This window comes from Mobula birostris, chromosome 13, assembly GCF_030028105.1.
Source record: "Mobula birostris isolate sMobBir1 chromosome 13, sMobBir1.hap1, whole genome shotgun sequence".
Taxonomy (NCBI): Eukaryota; Metazoa; Chordata; class Chondrichthyes; order Myliobatiformes; family Myliobatidae; genus Mobula; species Mobula birostris.
Window position 1 is genome coordinate 23194556 of NC_092382.1, and position 22994 is coordinate 23217549.

General features: G+C 45.3%; 1 protein-coding gene across 8 annotated transcripts in view; it reads left to right on the forward strand.

The window, feature by feature from the left end:
• The window catches only part of LOC140208567 (NACHT, LRR and PYD domains-containing protein 3-like), a 47025-nt gene that overhangs the window by 18558 nt on the left and 5473 nt on the right, over positions 1-22994 (forward strand). For 4 of the 8 annotated variants that reach the window (XR_011888827.1, XR_011888826.1, XM_072277320.1 and 1 more), the window contains exons 2-10: positions 6689-6780; positions 8497-8663; positions 14904-15075; positions 15174-15239; positions 19552-21307; positions 21920-22006; positions 22162-22332; positions 22488-22658; positions 22813-22980. Coding sequence is in view for 6 of the 8 variants with exons in the window: in XM_072277320.1 (XP_072133421.1) it covers positions 6771-6780; positions 8497-8663; positions 14904-15075; positions 15174-15239; positions 19552-21307; positions 21920-22006; positions 22162-22332; positions 22488-22658; positions 22813-22980 (2768 nt within the window). In the remaining 2 variants the exon portion in view is untranslated. Of the gene's footprint in view, positions 1-6688; positions 6781-7459; positions 7573-8496; positions 8664-14903; positions 15076-15173; positions 16901-18719; positions 21308-21919; positions 22007-22161; positions 22333-22487; positions 22659-22812; positions 22981-22994 lie in introns of those variants that run through there. The other 4 variants (XM_072277318.1, XM_072277319.1, XM_072277321.1 and 1 more) reach the window with 4 other exon arrangements.

Below are 22994 nucleotides of genomic sequence, written 5' to 3' on the forward strand. Positions count from 1 at the left end.
GTGATGGAATTTTAACCACTTGATGGAACAAAGAAGTAAACTTTATGGTTATCACCACAATGTATTCTGTGATATCTTTTGTAAATATCCCATAGTTGCCATGTGGAGCAGATAGGCCGCATCCTACAATGTGTTTTGATTTTGGAACTAGCTTCTGTACTGCTGGAAGTTTTGTAGAGGTGGAAATACCAACAGATTTACTGGATGCACCTCGAGATAGGGTTAAAACAGCCACTGGAATTTCAGCTTCCCCATTTCAAAATGACTGAGAGCTCAGTATTCATCTTTGTCATAATGAAACTTGGAGCATGTGAGTTGTTCCTTATTTCCTATTTTCAGTTAGTTCTGCTGAACCACTTCCCCCATCACCAGGGCAACACCCACCAGAACTGCAAGGGGTGTTGAACATTTTTATCACTCTCTGGTCACCGCCCCTCAGCGGAGAGACAGTGACCTCAGGAGTCCGAGTGGATGCAAGGATGCCTTGAGCATTCACTGTCTGGAGTTTATATTGCAATAAAGAGATAACAAATGAATGTAGGGATTGCATTTATGCAAATCTCTTCCGGATGCCACAAACAACTTGCAGTCAGTAATGTTTGTGCATCAAAAACACAACAACCTGTACTGAGTTTCCAGTGATTTATTTTCATTTTTATATTAAAGGAATTTTCTTATTGTTTCACTGTGGGAGATGTGGCGGCGAATTGCACTGATCCAGGTCGCGCTCCGCAATAAGATAATAAACATATGTGCTCAACGTACCTGCTGGAGACAAGTTAAGATATATTGCCAGGCGCTGCTGACCCACGGCCCGGGTTCCCCGCCCGGTTAAAGCATCATCAGATTCCAGTTCTGTTATGGGATGGAGGGGAGTGTGAGTTTCAGAACTGGGATTAGACGAGACACTGCTGAATATTACCAGCAGGAAAGAGTCCTGGGAGTGTTGTTGCTTGGGCTATAATCCTAGAATGGGACTCCAGGATTACGGAACTGGTACTGTTCTCCACAGAGATATTACAACTAAACATATCTTTACCTTCCTCGCTCGCACCCCGCCTTCTTCTTTCAACAGGGACCACTCTCTCAACAATTCCCTTGTTCATTCATCCCTCCTCTCTAATCTCCCTCCAGTCACTGATCCCTGCAAGCGGCCTGAGTCCTACACCTACCCGGACACCCCCTCCCTCACCTCCATTCAGACACAAAACAGTCCTTCCAGGTGAGGTAACACTTCACCTGCGAATCTGCTGGGGTCACCTATTGTGTCCCGTGCTCCCGATGCGGCCTTATTTACATTGGTGAGACCCGCCACAAATTGGGAGACCGTTTTGTTGAGCATCTCTGTATCATCTGCCACAAGGGGGACTTCGCAGTGGCCAAACATTTTAATTCTGATTCCCATTCCGACGTCTCGATCGATGGCCTCCTCTTGTGCCGAGATGAGACCGTCCTCGGGGTGGAGGAGCAGCACCTTATATTCAGTCTGGATTCCCTCCAACCCGACTGAATTATCCTTCCAGTAAACAAATACCCCCCACCCACTTCTCTATTCCCCACTCTGAACTTTCATTTCTGCTCACCAGCCTATTACTTCCCCCTGGGTCCCCTCTTTCCCTTTCTCCCATTGCCAAATCTCCTATTCTTTATTCTCCAGCCCTTGACCTGTCCATCACTTGACCTCACCGATCACCTTCCAGCTCGCCTCGTTCCCCTCCCCGACCTTTTTATTCAGATCACTTCCCCTCCTCCTCAGGAATGAAAAAAGGCTCGTGGCCCAAAATGTTGACTGTTTACTCTTTTCCATAGATACTGCCTGTTATGCTGAGTTCCTCCAGCATTTTGTGTGTATTGTTTGGATTTCCAGCGTTTGCAAGCTTTCTCGCGTTTAAATATGGTAATTACCGTAACAATTATGTAGGCTTTGTTCAGATTTTACCTCCGTCACCCGGCCCGGAATCGGATCCAAACTTCACCATGATCGATGCCTGGTGTCGATAGTAGTTTTACATAACTCCAGCCCACCGGAAGCGGCCGTTCGGTCTGTTGTGTTCTTGCAGACACGAGGGTTAAACAGAGAAATCGCACCCTCGGGACACTGAATCACGTGTATGAGTAGTTTCATCTTTCCCCGTTCAGACAGGACAGTGAGATCCAGATCTCTCACGTCCTCTCGGGGGACTGGGAAGTTTATTTCCATCTTGTTTCCATGACTACATCTTGCCAAAATGCTGACAGTGTTTTCCGATAAGTGTCCCTAGTAATGAGAGAATTATGTCTTGTTCATTTATCCGGGTTTCTCGGAATTGTGTACATTCCCTCCAGAATTTCCGAAGGAGCAACCCGGGCTGTCTAATATTCCCACATGAATAAAATGGGGAATCTTTATTTTGTGTTACATGTACAGAGGTACAGTGAAAATCGTTTCTTCGGTATTATCTACACAGATCAATACATTACAGCAGTACATTGAGGTAAAACGATACCAGAGTGTGACAACTCATTCTGGTTACAGAGAAAGTGCAGTGCAGGTAGATATGTGGTGCAAGGTCACATCGATTTAGACTGTGAGGTCAGGAGTCCATCTCATCCCCCTGGGGAACATTCAGTTCGCTTATCACAGCCGAATGGACACCATCCCTGAGCCTGGTGGTATGTTTCTGTTTTACTTTATCTTCGCCCTGATGGGAGGGTGAGAAGTGAGAATGTTCGGGGTTGTGGTGATCTTTCATTATGTTGGCTGCTTTACTGAGGCGGTGGGAAGTGTAGACTGAGTCCATGGAGGGGAGGTTGGTTTCTGTGATGTGCTCAGCTGTGTCCACAGTTCTCCGCTACTTCATTCCGTTAAAGGAAGAGCAGTAGCCATGTGAAGATGTGAAGTACCGGGATGGGATACTTTCTGCGGTGAATTGATAAAGTGTGTGAAGTAGAAAAGGGCATACACCAAAGTTCTTATTGTTTGTTCTGGCTTTGTTATATTGGAATCTGTTATCTACTAGTGCGTACTATTATTTCAGGATCTGCGTATTGCTGGAGGACCATCAGAGATCGGCCATGATACCCTTCTCCCATCCGGCTCTATCTACTCACCCCCTGCCCAACTGGTTCAACCTCTGTCCAGCCTGCATCCCATCACCTCAGTGACATATATCAACCATCTTGTTCAACCGCTGTCCAGCCTGTATCCTACAACCTCAATGATATATATCGACCGTCTTGCTCAATCTCTGCCCAGCCTGCATCCCATCACCTCAGTGACATTTATCAACAATCTTGTTCAACCTCTCTCCAGCCTGTATCCCACCACCTCAGTGATATATATCAACCATTTTGTTCCACCTCTGTCCAGCCTGTGTCCTACAACCTGAGTGAAAAAATATCAACCTTCTTGTTCAATCTCTGTCCAGCCTGTACCCTACCACATCAATGATAAATATCTACCATCTTGTTCAACATCTGCCCAGCCTGTATCCCATTGCCGCAATGATACATTTCAGGAATCTCTCTTTCAAACTTTGCCATCATTGTGAAGTTTTTTTTGGCATCTTTTCCAGGATTTTTTTTTGATAGTTCGGACTACCAGAGGTTTAATTCAACACAGCACGTGGCAGGGTAAAAGCAGCCATTTCAATTTTAGATTCACTGTTACAAACTGGATGCCGTGTTAATCTTTGACAGAATGGAACTCATAGAATCTGATGTTGGGTTTATTATTTTCTTTTTCTGTTTTTTTTTTTGCAGTGAGCCACGTCATCCGTTTCCAGGGTAACAGCCCGTCAGAGCTGCAGCAAGTGTTGTACTTTTTATCGCTCTGTGGTCACCGGCTCTCAGCGTAGAGACAGTGGCCTCAGGAGCAAATGTAACAGAGTGACAGTGGGAGGAAAGGATGCTGTGAGCATTGACTGGATGAAATATGTCACACCAGGGTCAGGATGAACTCAGAAGTAGCAAATGGTTTGGGGTGGGGTGGCATTTACAGTGTAGGGTGTTGTTGATATTTTACAATCAGGTACTATCTGTGCATTAAAATGACGAGGGGAAAAATACTACAGTTGCAGGAAATTTAAAGTAAGGAGGAGAAAATACTGGAAACGCTCAGCAGATCGGCAGCACCTTGCACAGTCTCATTTCTGAAACTGGGTCTCCCACCATTTGTCCTTTCAGAGATGTAGTCTGATGTACTGAGTTCCCAGCATTTTCTACTTTATAATTTTACATTTTATTCCTGCTACACTGCAGGAAACATGGCAGCCAGCTATGCCGGGCGAGATCCCACACAGCAAGAAGATTGTAATCAAATGTGTTTGGTTTAGCTGCTGGGGACAGGTTGAAGTGTATCCGCATCCTCCATACAGACCGGGGAACCAGCCGGAGCCCCGGCCCCGGCAGAGGGTCATGAGGTTCCAGTTCCACCTTAGTTTGTGAATCGGAAATGGCAGGAACACCCACAGCAAATCGCCGGCATCAAAGCGTCTTTGTATGGGTGATAATATTGGGCTGGTGACTCTGATGATATGGAACTGGCAGTATACGGGCTTCAGTCCAGGTTGGTAATTCGACAGCCGGGATCGGAATTTTCTCAGTCTGCAGTGAACCTGAAGTCTCGGGCGGTTGGACATGGGTTATGGGGAAATCACCGTCTCCACTGCCCAACAGGACAACATATCTGTCAAGTATTTTTGGAGATTATTTAAGAGTTAACTAGGGAGTTTGGTGAATTAGGCCAGTGATGTTGTTCTTCTGAACTTTGGTAAAGTCCGTAGCAAGATCCCACATGGCAGCTGATCTGGAAGGTTCGGTCACGTTGGATTCACGGGGAGCTGGCGAGGTGGATTCACACTGGGCTCGAGAACAGGAAGCAGAGGGAGATGATTGAAGCTGGTTTTAGCGAATGGAGGCCTGTGACGAGTGGGATGTGTGTGTCAGTGTAGAGACCTCTAAAATTCATTATTCATGCCATTGATTTGTATGTATGGCACGATTAGCAAGTTTGAATTGAATTGAACTAAATAGAATTGATTTCTTACATCCTTCACATACTTGAGGATTAAAAATCTTTACATTATGTCTCGGTCGAAATGTGCAACGTGCAATCAAATTAATTTATAATAATTTGTAGTAAATTGAACAGTCCATACAATATAGAGTATACTCAAATCAGCGTGAATTAATTAGTCTGATGGCCTGGTAGAAGAAGCTGTCCCGGAGCCTGCTGGTCCTTGGGAATTGGGATATAAACCGTTTTCTTTTTTACAGTCTAAAGGCCACTGCTAGGTTTTCCAGATCTGCTGGCAAATTGCATGCAACACTTTTACATCATCACCTTTGAAAGTTTTAAACAATTCAACTGGACTCCTGTCACATCCTGTAGCCTTATTATTAGCAACGTTTTCTATCGCCCATTCGACTTCACTTTCCAGAATGTCCGGCCCTATATCGTCGAGGGAGTCACGGCAGGTGTCTTCCTGTTGGGATATTTCCTGTACAATTCTTCAGTATATTTCTGCCATCTCTTTTTGATGTCTTCTGCTGTAAGGGCTTCTTTGTCTTTTACTATAGTTATTTTTGCATGAAATGTTCCTTTGATTTCTCTAATCGTCTTGAATAGATCTCTTGTTTTTCTTTTTCCAATTCTGTTGGATTCTTCAGCTTCTTTGCATTGCTCCTTTAAGTATGTTTCCTTACTTCTCCTTTCTATCTTATTGAACGTTGTGTTTATTTGGAGGTGTTTGTTTCAATCTCCATTGTCCTTCACTTCTCTTCTTTTCGCTGCTCAGCTTCCACAGGAATCTATTTTGCTTTCCTGATCTTTTTTTTGTTTGCAATACTTTTTGTTGGCACCTCTTGTGAAATGCTCCTTGCTTCTCTCCATAGCTCTTCTGGTTTTCCCTCTACCGGCTTTAATCCATGAATCTGTTCTTCACCTCCACTGCTTATTTTTGAGGGATGCTATCACCATCAAACTTTGCTGGTACGTTGGTTTTCCTGGCACTCTTCAGTTTCATTCTGAATATTGCAATATTGCAGCTAATGGTCTGAGATTGTCGTAGGACAGAGGGACCGAGGAGTCTAAGTGCACAGTTCGCTCAAGGCGGTGACACGGGGTGGTGAAGAGATGTTTACCACGCCGTCCTTCAACAGTTAGGGTGCTGAGTGCAGGAGTTAGGACATTATTTAATTTATTTTGTTTATTGAGATACAGTGAGACACGCTGCTCATTTAGTCCCCCAATTTGATCCTAGTCTTGTTACAGGGCAATTTACAATGACCAACTAACCATTAAGACGGTTGGGGGTTGGGGTAGCCGGATCACCTGGAGGAAACCCATGCGATCACGGCGAGAACCTGCAAACTCTGATTGGCAGCGGCGGGAATTGCAACTGGGTCGTTCGAACTGTAACGACTTGTGTTACCACTATGGGGCCGTTGTATAATTCATTGGTGAGACTGTGTTTGCAGTATGAAGTATAGTTCTAGCCGCTATATGTTTGAAAAGACTTGGTTAAAGTGGAAAGAGTACAGAGAAGACTTGCGAGTGTGCTGTCCCAGTCCTCAGTGCTGGAGGGAGGATGGCCACTCTATGACTTTACTCCCTGGAATGTAGGAGACTGAGCAGCGACCTCACAAAGTGTTTTAAATTATGAAGGTCAGAGTAACTGACTCACTCTGTTTTATTTGTGTAATTCAGATCATCGCCAGCAGGAGGTGCTTTCTTCCACCCGGACGGCAGACAAGCAGCCGACAATCAACCAACGTCAGTCAGAGTCAGAATGTACACAGGTATGTTCACTGGACTCTTTGTCATTAAAACTCTGTCATCATGGTACACGCGTAGTCAAATGTTCAGAGGAATAAACGTAGGCGCTAAATGGGCGCAGAAAAACTGTCATCATTGATCCTACTGGTAAAGCGACCTTGAGCACTGGAACAATTCACCAGGCCCAGCGTGGGGAATCACTCTGTGCAAATCTTCACCTGAGTGAAGGGGAAGGAGCTCCTGAAAATACAGTCGGTGTGGGTGAAACTCAGAGAGGAATACAACAGCGGGCAATGTAACAGTCCAGGCAGCAGACAGCCGGTGAGAGAAACAGATGTTTCTTTAGGAAGGGCAATGCTGAATTCTTCCCGGATTTTCAGGTTGTTGCTCAAAGGAGATGAGGGAAGTTTCCCGGTGTCTGTTTTCTGTTGTCGAGTTAAAGAATGTTATATTGTGGGAGAACAGGCTGGGTGCGGGGGGCAATGAACAGGAGAAATTTTAAACAGGGAATCTGGGAGAGGCTACCGAGGCAATGAATGTCCTTGGTGAATAAGGTTAAAGTAAATCAAGAGGGTAAGTAGAGAGGGCAACGCACGCAATGATGGAGGAGCTCACAGGTCAGGCAGCACCTATAGAGGGAAATGAACAATAGACGTTCTGGGTTGAGGAATCTTCAGCGGAGACTTTGTACATTGAGTTCAGTGTTGTCTTGGACACATAAAATAGAGAAGGACTGGAGGAGCATTCTTCTGGGCGAAGGTCTGTGACCAGTAGTCTCCGCAAGGATCACTGGCTCGCTATGCGTCATATGTGATGTAAGTAACTTATTACTCAAAATAATTCTATATATAGAAACACATAGGCGGACTGATTCGTTGATTTACAGACTCGGCGGAGTTGTGTAAATTGGGACTGTTGTCAAAATGTTCAGCATCCAATTAGAAATATGAACGGAGAGACACCAAGTACAGATAGTTCGGGCAAATGCGAGGATTTGAACCTTGGGAGGTCAAGTTCCCGAACGAAGTGTGCAGTGAATGCTGGGGCGATTAGGAAGGCTGATGTATGGACCGGTCTTGTGATGGATGTGCATAGCTTCCTGAAAGTGACAACATAACTGGCAGCGTGCTAAGGACGGGTTGAGGTGTGAGTATGTATTTTTTAAAGTTGTTCTGTAACTGGATAAACTTTGGTTAAGAGACAGTCTCGGTAATGTGCACAAATATGGTAGCCATATCATGAGAATAATGTGGAGGGTCTGGCGAGGGTGCAGACGAGTTTCATCACGATTACAGAATATAATCAGTTACCCAGATTACAGGATATTGGCTGCCAGGAGAGGTCGAACAAACCTGGATTGCTTTTTTGGAGTGTCGGAGTCTGAGGCCTTATCTCAGAGAATTTCATAAATTTACGAGAGGCACAGCACACTTCGATAGTCTGTGACTCAGTGCAAATATCAAGCACTGGAGTGAATAGGTTTAAGGTGAGGGGGTAAAGTTTAAAGGAGATTTAGGACGCATGTTTTCCACAGAGAGTGATCGGTGTCTGGAATGAGCTGCCGAGGGAGGGACTGGAAACAGATACTCAGCAGCATCTGAGAGGCGTTTGAACTCATGAGTAGGCCGGGAACGGAGGGATATTGACCATGTTCCTGAAGATGGGATTGGTTTAAATTGGCATCGTGTCCGCATACACATGGTACACTCTAGTATTTTATGCTCTGTGACTGACTACAGATCTGAACTCCGCAATCTCCGCCTTCCTGTCAAATTGTGAGGATCACCAACTGTTCCTGTTGACGAGATTCTACATGGAGCGACTGGAGCAGGCGATTGAGGAGGGTGTGGAGGGAGTCGGCTTCATGTTAATGGCCGAGGATCACTTCACCGGGCGAGACTATCACGTAAGTGGGAGGGATATAGACTAACTGTAGATTCTACTGAATCAATCACGGACCGACAGAACGGGCGCAACGGCACCTCTGGGATATTAAAATCCTGCAATGCTTGTGGTGAGCATCAGGAAAAGAATTTTGGTTTTCAGAAACACTGAACCTTCATTTACCAATATAAGCCTTTGTCCAATTTTCTGAACACATTCACTTTTAGACAGGTTAGGATACAGACAATGATTGAGAGCTGATTTTAGTGCTGTGATACTTGACGGACATTGCAAGTAGACAGAGAACCACTTTACACCATTCAGTCTGACATCACATCATGTTCCCAATGCTCGACCTTAATGGCCATTCACCAGAATCTTTTCATTACCCGCGGGCTTCCCACAAATCTAATATATACTGATTTATTTCTCAGATCATTCTCGAGTCAACCTTCAACCCCATCGTCAATTGAACAGGCAGTGCTGAATATCGTCTCTCTTTTCAACAACTGACGCTCTTGCTTTCGATCAATATCCCAACATGCCTTATGGTTCAGTTACCTTCTGTTTCTTGTCACTGTTCCATTTGGAGTCTCTAATTGCTACAGCATATACTGTTAACACTGGGAACTGCAAAATAATACGATTGAAAATAGTCCAAGAACTGCAGCTAACACGGAATTACCAAGAAACTCCTTTCTAATGGTCCTCGTGTTACTGGGGCGCATTCACCTATAGCTTCGTATATATAATTATCTGGATAGACAGGGTATGATTAGGGACAGTCAACATGGATTTGTGCGTGGAAGGTCATGTTTGACAAATCTTACTGAATTTTTTGAAGAGGTTGCTAGGAAAGTTGATGGGGTAAAGCGGTGGATATTGTCTATATGGACTTCAGTTAGGCCTTTGACAAAGTTCCACACGGAAGGTTAGTTAGGAAGGTTCAATCGGCAGGTATTAATATCTAAGTAGTAAAATAGATTCAGCAGTGGCTAGATGGGAGATGCCAGAGAGCAGTGGTGGATAGCTATTTGTCAGATTGGAGGCCGGTGTCCAGTGGTGTGCCTCAGGGATCTGTACTAGGCCCAATGTTGTTTGTCATATATATTAATGATCTGGATGATGGGGTGGTAAATTGGATCAGTAAGTATGCAGATGATACTAAGATTGGTGGAGCAGTAGATAATGAAGTAGGTTTTCAAAGCTTGCAGAGAGATTTGGGCCAGTTAGAAGATTGGGCTGAAAGCTGGCAGATGGAGTTTAATGCTGATAAATGTGAGGTGCTACATTTTGGTAGGACTAATCAAAATAGGACATACATGGTAAATGATAGGGCATTGAAGAATGCAGTAGAACAGAGGGATCTATGAATAATGGTGTATAGTTTCCTGAAGTTGGAATCTCATGTTGATAGGGTGGTGAAGAAAACTTTTGGTATGCTGGCCTTTGTAAATCAGAGCATTGAGTATAGGAGTCGGGATGTAATGTTGAAATTGTACAAGGCATTGGTAAGGCCAAATTTGGAGTATTGTGTACAGTTCTGGTCACCGAATTATCTCAACAAAATTGAAAGAGTACTAGAATGTTGCCTGGGTTTCATCTCCTAGGTTACAGAGAAAGGTTGAACAAGTTGGGTCTTTATTCTTTGGAGTGTAGAAGGTTGAGGGGGGACGTGATAGAGGTATTTAAAATTATGAGGGCGATAGATAGAGTTGACGTGGATAGGCTTTTTTTCCATTGAGAGTGGAGGAGAGTCAAACAAGAGGACATGAGTTGAGAGTTAAAGGGCAAAAGTTTAGGAGTAACAGGAGGGGGAACTTCTTTACTCAGAGAGTGGTAGCTGTGTGGAACGAGCTTCCAGCAGAAGTGGTTGTCATTTAAAGTTAAATTGGATAGCTATTCGGAGAGGAAAAGAATGGAGGATAATGGACTGAGTGCAGGTCGGTGGGACTAGGTGAGAGTAAGAGTTCGGCACGGACTAGAAGGTACGAGATGACCTGTTTCCTTGCTGTAATTGTTATATGGTTATATGCTTACCAGACTGAATTTTAGTGAAGAGCCACACGTTATTCCTATCCCTAACATTCCACATGAGACAGCTTGTCATAGTTTGACTTAGCCATAGTCATCGAACTCTACAGTACAACAACAGGCTCTTCGGCCCATCAAGTCCACACTGACCTATTATATGTCAAGTCGCATTGATCTGCACACCGACTAGATACATCCATACCCCTCTCATTCATGTACTTATCCAACTTGTTTTTAAATGTTCAAATCGAATGCAAATATACCACTTCCGACGGCAGCTCGTTCCGGACTCTCACCAGCTTCAGAGGAAGAAGTTCTCCCTCAAATTTTCTTTCATCTTTCCTCCTTGATCCATGACCTCTAATTCCGGTCTCACCCAACCTCAGTAACAGATGCCTGTTTGCATCTACTTTATCTGTACAATTTATAAACTTTTTTCCCTCTATCACATCTCTTCTGGTCCTCCTACACTCTATGACAGTCCTAACCTATTCAAACTTTCCCTATATCTCAGGCCCTCAAGTCCTGACAAAACCTTGTATTGTTTTTCTGCACTCGTTCAATCACATTGATATCGTTCCGAGAGGTAGGTGCTCCCATTGCTCCCAATTAGTCCCTGCAAGATCAAATTTGACATAGTATTCCAACTTCTGTCTTCAATACTTTGATTTATGAAATCCCATATTCTAAAGTTTTTAGCAGGACATCTACCTTTGACAAAACTTTTAAGAAATTTTGGATCGGTATTCCCTGATACCTTGTTTTTACCGCACCGCTCAATGCCCAACCAGTCAATGTCTTAATGTTATCGTGGCTTGGCCTCAAATAGTGCACACTTCACACTTGTCTTCATTAAATTCTATCTGCCGAACTCCATTCCACTTCTTTCCAGCTGTTCCAGGTCCCGCTGCAAGCTCTGATAAACTTCCTCGCCATTAATACGTTGATGTCATCCACAGATTTGCTGACTCTGTGTACCACATTGTCATCCAGAGCATTTATATACAGTATATGACATACAACACCAGGTCCAGTACAGATCCCTGAAGCACACCACTGGTCTAAGTCCGCCAGTAAGTCAAGCAAATTTCTACACGAATCCAATATCTAAACTAACTTACTACCATGTCATGAATGCCAAGCAGTTTAATCTTATTGACCAGGCTGCCATGAAGGACCTTGTCAAAGGCCTCGCTGAAGTCCATGTATACAACATACACTCACTTGCCTTCATTACTCGTTTGGTAACGTCATCGAGAAACCATAAGACTGGTTAGACAGGATATACCAGGTACAAATCAGTGTTGACTATCCCTAATGAATCCTTACCCATCCAAATACTCATATCCAGTCCCTCAGAATACCTGCCAATAACTTTACCATCACTGGTGTTAGGCTCATCAACCTGTAATTCCCTGGCTTTTTCTTACAGCCTTTTCAAACACCAGAACAACATTATCTACCCTCCAATACTTCCACATCTGACGTTCTAAATATCTTTACTGGAGCACCTGCAATCTCTGCACTCACCTCAGACAATTACGAAGGAAAACCTTGGGGATTTACCCCCCCTAATCTGACTCAAGACAGAAACCACCTCCTCCTCTGTAATCTGTATAGAGTCCATGATCTCACTGCTGTTTTGCCTCACTCTAAAGACGCTGGTATGTCTCCTAAGTAAATATAATTGCAAAAAATCAATTTTAAATCTCCCCCACCTACTTCGGCTTCATGCACAAATGCCCACTCTGAACTTCAAGAGGACCAATTTAGTCCGTTGGTATATTTTTGTTCCAAATATATTTCATGAAGGATTTGGGGATCTGTTTTCCCTTGTCTGCTAGAGCAAACTCATGCCGTACTTTCACCCTCTTGATTTCCTACTTTAGTAACTCTTGCATTTCTTGTACTCATCAAGTACCTCATTTGATCCTTCGAGCCTATACTTGTGATGTGCTCAGGGCCTTGATATCTCTAAAAAAACAATGTTCTCTAAACGAAGGTACCCCTGCCTTTTATTCTGTCAGGAACTTTCAAACTCTGTACTTGTGGTCATTTATGCATTTGAACTCTGTACTCTCAAAATATTAGTTTTGGAGGGTTCACACTTACCAAGCACATCTGTACCAGAAGACAACCAGTCCCAATCCACTTTCATCAGATCCTTTCTGGTACCATTAAAATTGGCCTTTCTCCAAATTAGAATCTTAACTCAAGGACCAGACCTATCCTTTTCCATAATGATATTTAAACTAATGGCATTATGATCACCAGATCCAAAGTGTTCTCCTGCACACACCTCTGCCGCTTGCCCTGTCTTGTTCCCTAATAGTAATTCCAGAATGCGCTCTCTCCAGTTGTGACCTGAGTATATTGATTACAGAAACTTCCCTGGACACGTTTGACCTGCACTATCCCATCCAGCCCTTTAACCCAGTGAGTCAGTCAATAAATGGAAAGTCAATTGTCTACCATCAGAATCTTATGTTTCTTGTTTCTGTGATCTCCCTGCACGTTTGTTCTTCTAAACCCTATTGATTATTGGGTGCTCTATAATATAATCCAACTAACATGGTCATCCCTTTCTTATTCCGTAGTTTCACCTATGTAGTCTCATTGGACCAGCTATCCAGTTTGTCCTGTCTGAGCAATGCAGTGACATTTTCTCTGACTAGTTATGCCACCCCTCCCTCTGTAATCCCTCCCACTCTATCGAATCGTGTCTAATGCAACGGAACACTGGAATGCTGAGCTGTTAATCCTGCACCTCCTCCAACCAAATCACAACAATGGTTACAATGCTGTAATTCAATGTGCTGATCCTCATGCTAGGCTGATCTGTCTTTCATACAGTACTCCTTGCATTGAAATAATACGTATTTTGGGAAAAACGATTCTCATCCTTTAGTTTCCCGACTTTGTATGTTGGCTTAACAACATCTTTCCCACACAACCACTCCACCATCCATGCTGGTTCCTCACCCCCTGCAACTCAAGTTTAACACCTCCCCCTCCCCATGCAGCGCTAACAACCCTTCCCACAGGGGTATCAGTCCGCCTCCAGTTCGGGTGTAAAACGATCACAGGTGTCCAGGCCACAACGTCCTTGGAAGAGAGCCCAAACATCCAAACATCTGAAGCCCTCGGTCATGCACCATCTCATCAGCCAGACGTTAAACTGTATTATCGTCCTATTTCAGTCCTCCCCAGCATGGGGCACGGGTAGCAATCTTAAGAACACAACCCTGGAGTTCCTGCACTTCATTTTAGCATCCAACTCCATGAACTCACTTTGCAGGACCTCATCACACTTACTACTCTTGTCATTGGTACCAACGTGGACCATGACCTCTGGCTGCTCACACTGCCCTTAAGAAAGTTTCAGACTCGAACCGAGATATCCCTGACACACCATCCAGAAATATTGTTCTCGTCAACAGAATCTCCAGTCTGTTTTCCTAACCGCGGAATTCCCCCTGTTAGTTCAGCTCACGCTTCTCACTCGTTCTGAGTCACAAAACCAAACTCGGTATCAGAGGCTTAATGACCGTGGCTTTCCTCTGCTAGGTCATACCCCGAAACAGAAATCTGTATACCTGTTACAGAGGAGTTTCCTGCAGTGGCTGCCTCTCAGTTACCTGTGTCCTGCGCCTTAGGTATAGCTCCATCCCTGTATAGCCTGTCAGTCAACCTCTCATCCTCTTGAATGATCCTGGGTTCAACCAGCTCCAGTTCCAATTCCTGATCACAGTCTGTAAGAAGCTGCAGCTGGATGCAATTCCTGAAGGTGTAGTTATCTGGGACACTGGCGGTCTCCCTGCCTTGCTACACGCAGTATGAAGAGCATTCCACTATCCTGCCTGGTATTCTCACTGTTCTAACCGTGAAAAGGAAGGGAAAATACTATCCAAAATCTACCTAAAGCCTCCACCTCGCCTCACTGAACCTTCTCTGACACAAAGCCTCAACTCCCCACTCTATCCCTGGCTCACTCACACTGTGTCTACTCCACTTAAAACTTGCCAAGCGGATGTTTCCCGACAATCTGTGGCGTTGAGAAGGACATGACTGACCCCGCTCACTTCTTTTAAATTCTTTCCCCCACTATGAACACTTCAATGGCTGTTAGTGATTTGCGGCGAGCAGAATGCACTGGGTCAGTCCATGTTCAGGGTAGATTTGTACCCATCCCTCCGCTCCTCAATATATTCCCCATTGTTCATTACAGAGCGTGACTGAGCTGGCGGAGAAGGGAAACCGAGCGGGAGCTTCCAAACTCCTCCTGGACCTAGTGATGGAGAAGGGCTCCGGGGCCCGGAGGGTGATGTGGGAATCCTTTGTGAAACTACACCACCATTTACCGAAGCTGAGCAGAATATTGAATGAAATACGGGAACGTGGTACGGTGAACAATACACTGTGTGTTACAGATGTAAATGCTGATGAATTTACAGTATTACACAGACCAGACTTCATGCAGGTTAATCTGTTTGAACAGGTGACGACCAGTTCGCCTACATGGACACTGAGCGGGGTGTATCTGAAATGCCGGTGCATCTGAAGGGTAAGAGATGGAACGGAAATCTCAAAGTCTTTATTTCACTCTGACAGTCTGAATACCTGTATTTAGAGGCCGGTTTAGAGACTGCCAGAGTCGGGAAGACAGGTTTTTGTTGCTGTGGCTGAAGGACAGAAAGCGATTTTCATTTGTCACAACACCCGACACCTTCCGGGTCTCAGGCTGTGCACCCAGAGGCCTCTACGAGTTTGATAAACAGACATTCCAGTCAGTCAGAGATGAAACCACGGCGTTCCCCTTTCTGTAGGGCCGAGTATCCTGGGATCTGACAAAACTGAAGGCAAACCATTCCAATTGGAACATCCAACTTCAGCAAGGGAAACCTCATACCTCCGATCCAAAGCGAAGCCGAGAGTTGTTGTTATTCCTCCAAAGCCCACAAGACGTAGCAGCAGAATTAGGCCATTCAGCCCATCAGTCTGCTCCGCCATTCCATCATGGCTAATCCCAGATCCCAGTCAGCCCCATACACCTGCCCTCTCGCCATATCCTTTGATGCCCTGACCGATCAGGAACTTCTGCCTTAAATATACCCATGGACTCGGCCTCCACTGCAGTCTGTGACAGAGCATTCCACAGATTCAGTACTCTCTAGCTAAAACGAAATCCTTCTTACCTGTTTTAAAGCATCGCCCCTCAATTTTGAGGCTGTGCCCTCTAGTTCTGGATATCCACCCTGTCTGGTCCTTTCAACATTTGGTAGGTTTCAAACACATTCCCTCGTATTCCTCAAAATTCCAGTGAGTATAGGCCCAAAGTTGCCAAAACACACCTCATATGTTAACCCCTTCATTCCCAGAATCATCCTCTTGAATCTCCTCTGGACCCTCTCTAATGACAACACGTCTTTTCAGAGGTATGAGGCACAAAACTGTTGACAATACTCCAACTGCGGCCTGAATACCGTCTTGTAAAGGCTCAGCATTTATATTAGATGCATCATCGAACATTTACAACACTCTATTCCATCTGCCACTTTTTGCCCATTCTTCCAATTTGTCTCAGTCCTGTTGCAATCGCACTACCTACCCCTGCACCTATCTCTGTATCATCCTCAAACTTTCATTCCATCGTCTACATCATTGACAAACAATCTGAAAGCCAGTGGTCCCAATACTGATCCCTGTGGAACAGCAGCAGTCACTGGCAGCCGACCAGAAAAGGCCCCTTTTATTCCCACTCGCTGCCTGTCAGTAATTCCGCGACACATGCCAGTATCTTTCCTGTGACACCATAGATTTTTATCTGGTTAAGCAGACTCATGTGCGGCACCCTATCAAATGCCTTCTGAAAATCCAAGTAAATGCCATCCACTGACTCCTTTGTCCACCCTGCTTGTTACTTCCATAATGAATTCTAACAAAACCCACGCTAACTTACTTTGTCATTAGTCTCCAAGTACCTTGAAATCTCAACCTTAATAGGAGACTCCAACTCTTTCCCAATCACTGAGGTTTGGCTAACTGGCCTATAATTTTCTTTCTTTTGCCCTCTTCCCTTCTTAAAGAGTAGAGGTACAATTGCAATCTTCCAGTCCTCCAGGACCATGCCCGAATCAAGTGATTCTTCAAAGTTCATGACCAATGCATCCGTCAACTCTTCAGCATCCTCTCTCATGACTGTGGGATGTAGTCCATCTGGCACAGGTGACTTTGCACCTTAAGAGCTTTCAGTATGCCGAGAACTTTTTAATTTGTAATAGAATGGCACTCACTCCTACTGCCTGTCACTCGCAGACCACTTCACGCTGCTAGCGTCTTGCACAGTGAAGATATATGTAAAGTACACATTAAGTTATTCTGCCATTTGTTTGTCCACCATTACTATGTCACCAACATCATTTTCCAGTGTTCCAGTATCAACTCTCACTTCCTTCTTACTGTTTATATAACTGAAAAAAGTGTTTAGTGTTTATTATCCTGCTTTATATTATTGGCTTTTCTGCCCTCATATTTCATCTTTCCCCTTCTTATAGCTTTTTTAGTTGCCTTTTGTTGGATTTTAAAAGTTTTCTATTCATCCAACTTTCCCTCACGTTTGTTGTCTTGTATGCCCTTTCCTTGGCTTTTATGTAGTCTTTAAATTCCTTTGTCAACTATGGTGGCCTATACGTGCCACTTGAGAACTTCTGCCTCCGTAGCCCATATCTATCCTGCAACTTGTGACCTGTTCCCGGAAGCTTCAGCCATCTCAGCTCTGCCGTCATCTCCACTGGTATCCTTCTCCAATCTACCTGGGTAAGCTTCTCTCTCGTGCCTCTGTAATTCCCTTTATTCCATTGCGATACTGATACTGTAAGTTATGCTTCTCCCTCTCAAACTGCAGAATCAATTCATTCATTCATTCAAATGATGATCACTACCTCTTAAGGGTTCTTTTACATTAAGCTCCCTCATAGGATCAGGGTTATTGCACAACACCCAATCAAAGATAGCCCTTCCCTGAGTATTGCTAAGCACAAACTGCTCTAAAACGCTAACTCATCGGAATTCAGTAAAGTCCCTCTCTTGCGATCCAACTCCTGAAGTTTGTTTGATTTTCTTATTCCGCGAGCATATTGAAGTCCCCCATTACAATTGCGTCATCACATTTATTACATGCCTTTTCCAGCTCCCTTTGCAATCTCAACCCCACACCTTCGCTACTATTTGCAGGCCAATAAAGGATTCCCATAAATCTTTTTTTTTTAACCGTTGCGGATTCTTATGTCCACCCACAAAGATTCAACATTCTCTGACCCTATGCCATCACTTTTCTAAAGATGTGATTCTATCTCGAACCAACACAGCTACAATACCACCGCCCATGCCTTCCTGCCTGTCCTTTCGACAAGACGTACATCCTATACCGTTAAGCTCCCAACTGTGGTCTTCTTTCAGCCACGACTCAGTGATGCCCGCAACATCATACCGACCAATCTCTAATTGCGCCAAGCGTTCGTCCAGCCTATTCCGAACGCTGTGCGCATTTAAATACAATGCGTTCAGTCCTGCATCTGCGTCCTTTTGAATTTAGTCTATGTGGTCCAATTGAACACTTTGCTCTGTCCAGATTTGAACCCAGTCATTGGCTTGTCCTTCCTTACATTCATGTTACACCCATCGTCTACTTGTAAACCTGCTGGTTCATCCACAACTCTATCGTCCGAGTTCCAATCCCCCTGACATTTTAGCTTAAAACACTCCCAACAGCTCCAGTAAATCTGCCCGTAAGAATATTGGTCCTCATCGGATTCACGTGCAGCCCATCCCTTTTGTACAGGTCTTACCTGCCCCAGAAGTGGTCCCAATTATCCAGAAATCTGAATCACTGCCCCCTGCTCCAAATCTTCAACCACAATTTCTCTGCCACCTCATTCTACTCTTATTTCCACTGTCAGGTGGCACAGGCAGCAATCCTGAGATGACTACATTTGACGTCCTGCTTCTCAGCTTTTTACCTAACTCCCTATGTTCTGTTTTCCAGACCTCCTCCCTTTTCTCTTCCTATGTCGTCGGTACGAACGTTTGCCCCGACCTCTGGCTGCTCAACATCCTTTCTCAGGATATTGTGGACGCGTCCAGAAACATTTCGGACAAAGGCACCTGAGAGGCGAAGACCATCGGTGTTTCCATTTTCTGTCCACAGAATCGCCTCCCTGTCCCCCTGACTATAGAGTTCCCTATTACCGCTGCCATCCTCTTCAGCTTCCTGCTCTTCCGCACATCATCGGGGAATTGCCTGAGGTCATGTACCAGCTCCTCAGAGAATAAGAGACAGTAGACTAGTGCGGGGTGTGTTACATTGAGACTGGTACAGCCTGGAGAAGGAAACAGAAATAGTGTTCCTTTTCTGTGGCTCAGTACTGACAGCTTAATCCTAAAGGACTGTCAAGAACATGGGGTCCATTGTGAGAAAAGTAAAAGTCAGTAGAGCAAGTAGATGCCCCCCTCCCCCCACTGTTACCGTCTGCAGTGTTGCCCAGTTCAGCAGAAGCTGAGCAGTGAAAGCGGTGAAACCAGCCGCTCCACACAACACTCTCCTCTCCAGAATCACGTGTGCACTTGGTGCTCGCTGGTACACCGGGGAATCTGCAAACTACAAACAGAGGGGAGAGGGGAGCCTTTCACAGTGAAACTGAATCAGATCAGAAATGTTTCTGGGCCATCGTTCATTCTCAGACACTCTTAGCTCTGACCTCCCAATTTTACCCAAACAATGCCTTTAACAAGTTTTTTTATTTTTATTGAAGAAAAACTGTTGTGTGCTCCATGTTCATCAGATTGGGCATTGACAACCTATTTCTGTCCATCCAAAGATGTTCGAAGGAAACACATGGAGACTCTGCGGGCACAAACTGAAACACTGAGAGTGAACACGATCCTGATGAGGGAGAAGGTGAAGGTTTTCCAGCTGGTTGATCGATACGCTGAGCTCACGGTCATTTCTACTGTTCGAGATCGGAGACTGGTGGAACATGAGCTGCTGGCAAGAGGCAGAGACCACGAGGAGTGGAGAGAAAAACATCTCCGCGGACAGCTGGAAAAAATCCGGACTGATCAATTATTTACGAGGAGTTTTCTGCAAAAATTTAAAAGATCTGTCTTTGGAAACAAAACAGGCATGTCCGCAGCAGTGGCCGGAGTCCCGGGAATCGGGAAAACAACAATGGTGCAAAAGATTGTTTATGACTGGGCCACGGGGAAAATATACCAACAATTCCAGTTTGTCTTCAGTTTCAAATTCCGAGATTTAAACTCCATTAACTGCAGAATAAACCTGAGGGAACTGATTCTGGATCAGTATCCTTACTTTGGGAATTCCCTGAGAGAGGTCTGGAAGAACCGGGAGGGATTACTGTTTATATTCGATGGATTGGATGAATTCAAACACAACGTCGACTTTGCTGACGGTCAGAGAGATACAGAACCCAAGCACCAGTGCCCAGATCCCGAGTGGTGGTGTGAGGTGTCTGACATTGTGTACAGTTTAATCCAGGGCAAGCTGCTCCCAGGGTGTTCAGTGCTGGTGACCACTCGCCCCACTGCGTTACATTTATTGGAAAAGGCAGACATCGGTGTCCGGGCTGAAATCCTGGGATTTGTTGGTGAGGAACGGAAGGAATATTTCTTCAGGCATTTTGAAGATCAGACGGTGGCAGAAGCTGTTTTCAAACACGTGAAGGAGAACGAGATCCTGTACACCATGAGCTACAACCCCTCCTACTGCTGGATCCTCGCTCTGGCACTGGGCCCCTTCTTCACACAAAGAGTCAGGGACCCGCAGCGAGTTCCCAAGACCATCACCCAACTGTACTCCTACTATATTTACAACATCCTGAAAAACCACGGCCGTGAGATTGAGAACCCCCGTGATGTGTTACTCAGGGTTGGTCAGATGGCCTTCAGAGGAGTGTCCGCGAAGAAGATTGTGTTTACAGATGGAGATTTAATCAACTACAATCTGCAGCCTTCCCAGTTCCTGTCCGGGTTCCTGATGGAGCTTTTGGAGAGAGAGGATTCTGCCCAGAGCGTGGTGTACACATTCCCACACCTCACCATCCAAGAGTTTGTAGCTGCAGTCGCACAATTCCTGAATCCACATCCCGGGGATATCCTGAAATTCCTCACTGAAGCCCACAACATGACAGATGGGCGATTTGGGGTATTTCTCCGTTTTGTTGCTGGTCTCTCCTCTCCAATTACAACTCGTGGCCTGGAGGAGTTTCTGGGTCCATTTCCTCATCAAACAACCTGCCGGGTGATTGACTGGGTGAAGGAGGAGGTTAAACGCCAGAGTGGAAACACAAGGAGTGAAGCTGGTAAAAGGAGCCTCCTGAACACATTGCACTACCTGTTTGAGTCTCAGAATCGTGGACTGGCTCAGGCCGCACTGGGATCTGTGGAAACACTTTCATTCAGTGGAATGACACTGACCCCGATTGACTGCGCGGTCCTGTCTCATGCCATCGGACTCTGTGATACAATAAAACAGCTCGACCTGGAGAACTGCCACATTCAGTGTGAAGGAATCCAGCGGCTGGGACCCGGGCTGCACAAGTGCCAGGAGTTGAGGTAACTTGATTTATCTTTCACTGTGAGCTGTGAAAATGTTCCATTGTGTTGCTTCAATGTTAAGGGATTTGGTTAAAACTAGCAAAATCAGATTGTGATGAATTGTGACAAATGCCCGGGGATCAGTCAGTAATTCCCCAAGGACAGGAGGGTTCTGTGGTTCCTTGTGAAGGGATGTTGGAGACTTCATCAGATCAGTGAACAACGGCCATTGGTTTAATGGTAGTAAATCACAGGAATGGCCGTGTTTCTCGCTGCCTGTGACACGTCCATTGACAATGTTCCTTCTCACTGTTACCAACACTGACTGCAGCAGGTGGGTCAGAGATTCACACCCCCTTCCCAGTGAGGGACAAGAGACCGTCAGCAGACTGTCCCAGTGAGAAGGAAATAAATACCATTGTGAGATTGTCCTCCCCTGCCCTTCCCCGTGTGTGACTATCACCATCAGTCCACCTGTGTGACTGTGCTGACTACCAGATACCCAGAACCCATGGGCGCATCTCCACTCCCGATTGTGGGCCTCAGTTCAGACACACCCCTCCCGTACAATCTGTGGAAATATCCGCCGTTTGAATCACTTTGTTCATCAATTTGTCTGTTTGTGCTTAGACTTGGGGAGAATAAACTGGGAGATTCAGGAGTGAAAATGGTGTCTGCGGCTCTGAGGAACCTGGACTGTAAAATACAGACACTGGGGTAAGTACCAGACTGTGGGAGATTGTGTTTACAGTCACTGGGTGTCTGACACTGAACATTATTGTGATCATTAAATGTGTTACTTATAAATACTGGGGATTTGTACCATCTCCTGTCTCTCTGTGTCCCTCACCCTCACTCTCTCTCACCTACAGTCTGGACAAAGTCGGTCTCACAGATTCTGGTGCCGAGGATCTCGCCTGCGCTCTCAGTACAAACCCATCACTGACGGAGCTGAACCTGGGTTTTAATAAACTTGGAGATTCAGGAGTGAAACTGGTGTCTGCGGCTCTAAGGAACCCGGAGTGTAAAATACAGAAACTGTGGTAAGTACCAGACTGTGGGAGATTGTGTTTACAGTCACTGGATGTCTGACACTGAACATTAATGTGATCAGTAATTGTGTTACTGATAAACACTGGGGATTTGTACCGTCTCCTGTCTCTCTGTGTCCTTCACCCTCACTCTCTCTCATCTCCAGGCTGGGCGGTGTTTGTCTTAAAGACTCTGGTGCCGAGGATCTCGTCTCCGCTCTCAGTACAAACCCATCACTGACGGAACTGGACCTGGGTTTTAATAAACTGGGAGATTCAGGAGTGAAACTGGTGTCTGCGGCTCTGAGGAACCCGGAGTGTAAAATACAGAAACTGTGGTAAGTACCAGACTGTGGGAGATTGTGTTTACAGTCACTGGGTGTCTGACACTGAACATAATGTGATCAGTAATTGAGTTACTGATAAACACTGGGGATTTGTACCGTCTCCTGTCTCTCTGTGTACTTCACCCTCACTCTCTCTCATCTCCAGGCTGGACAGTGTCGGTCTCACAGATTCTGGTGCCGAGGATCTCGCCTCCGCTCTCAGTACAAACTCATCACTGACGGAGCTGGAGCTGGGATTAAATTCGCTGACAGACCGATCTGTCCCCGCTCTCCGCCGCCTCATACTGACCCTCCCGAGTCTGGAGTGGATCTGGTGAGTATTTGTGT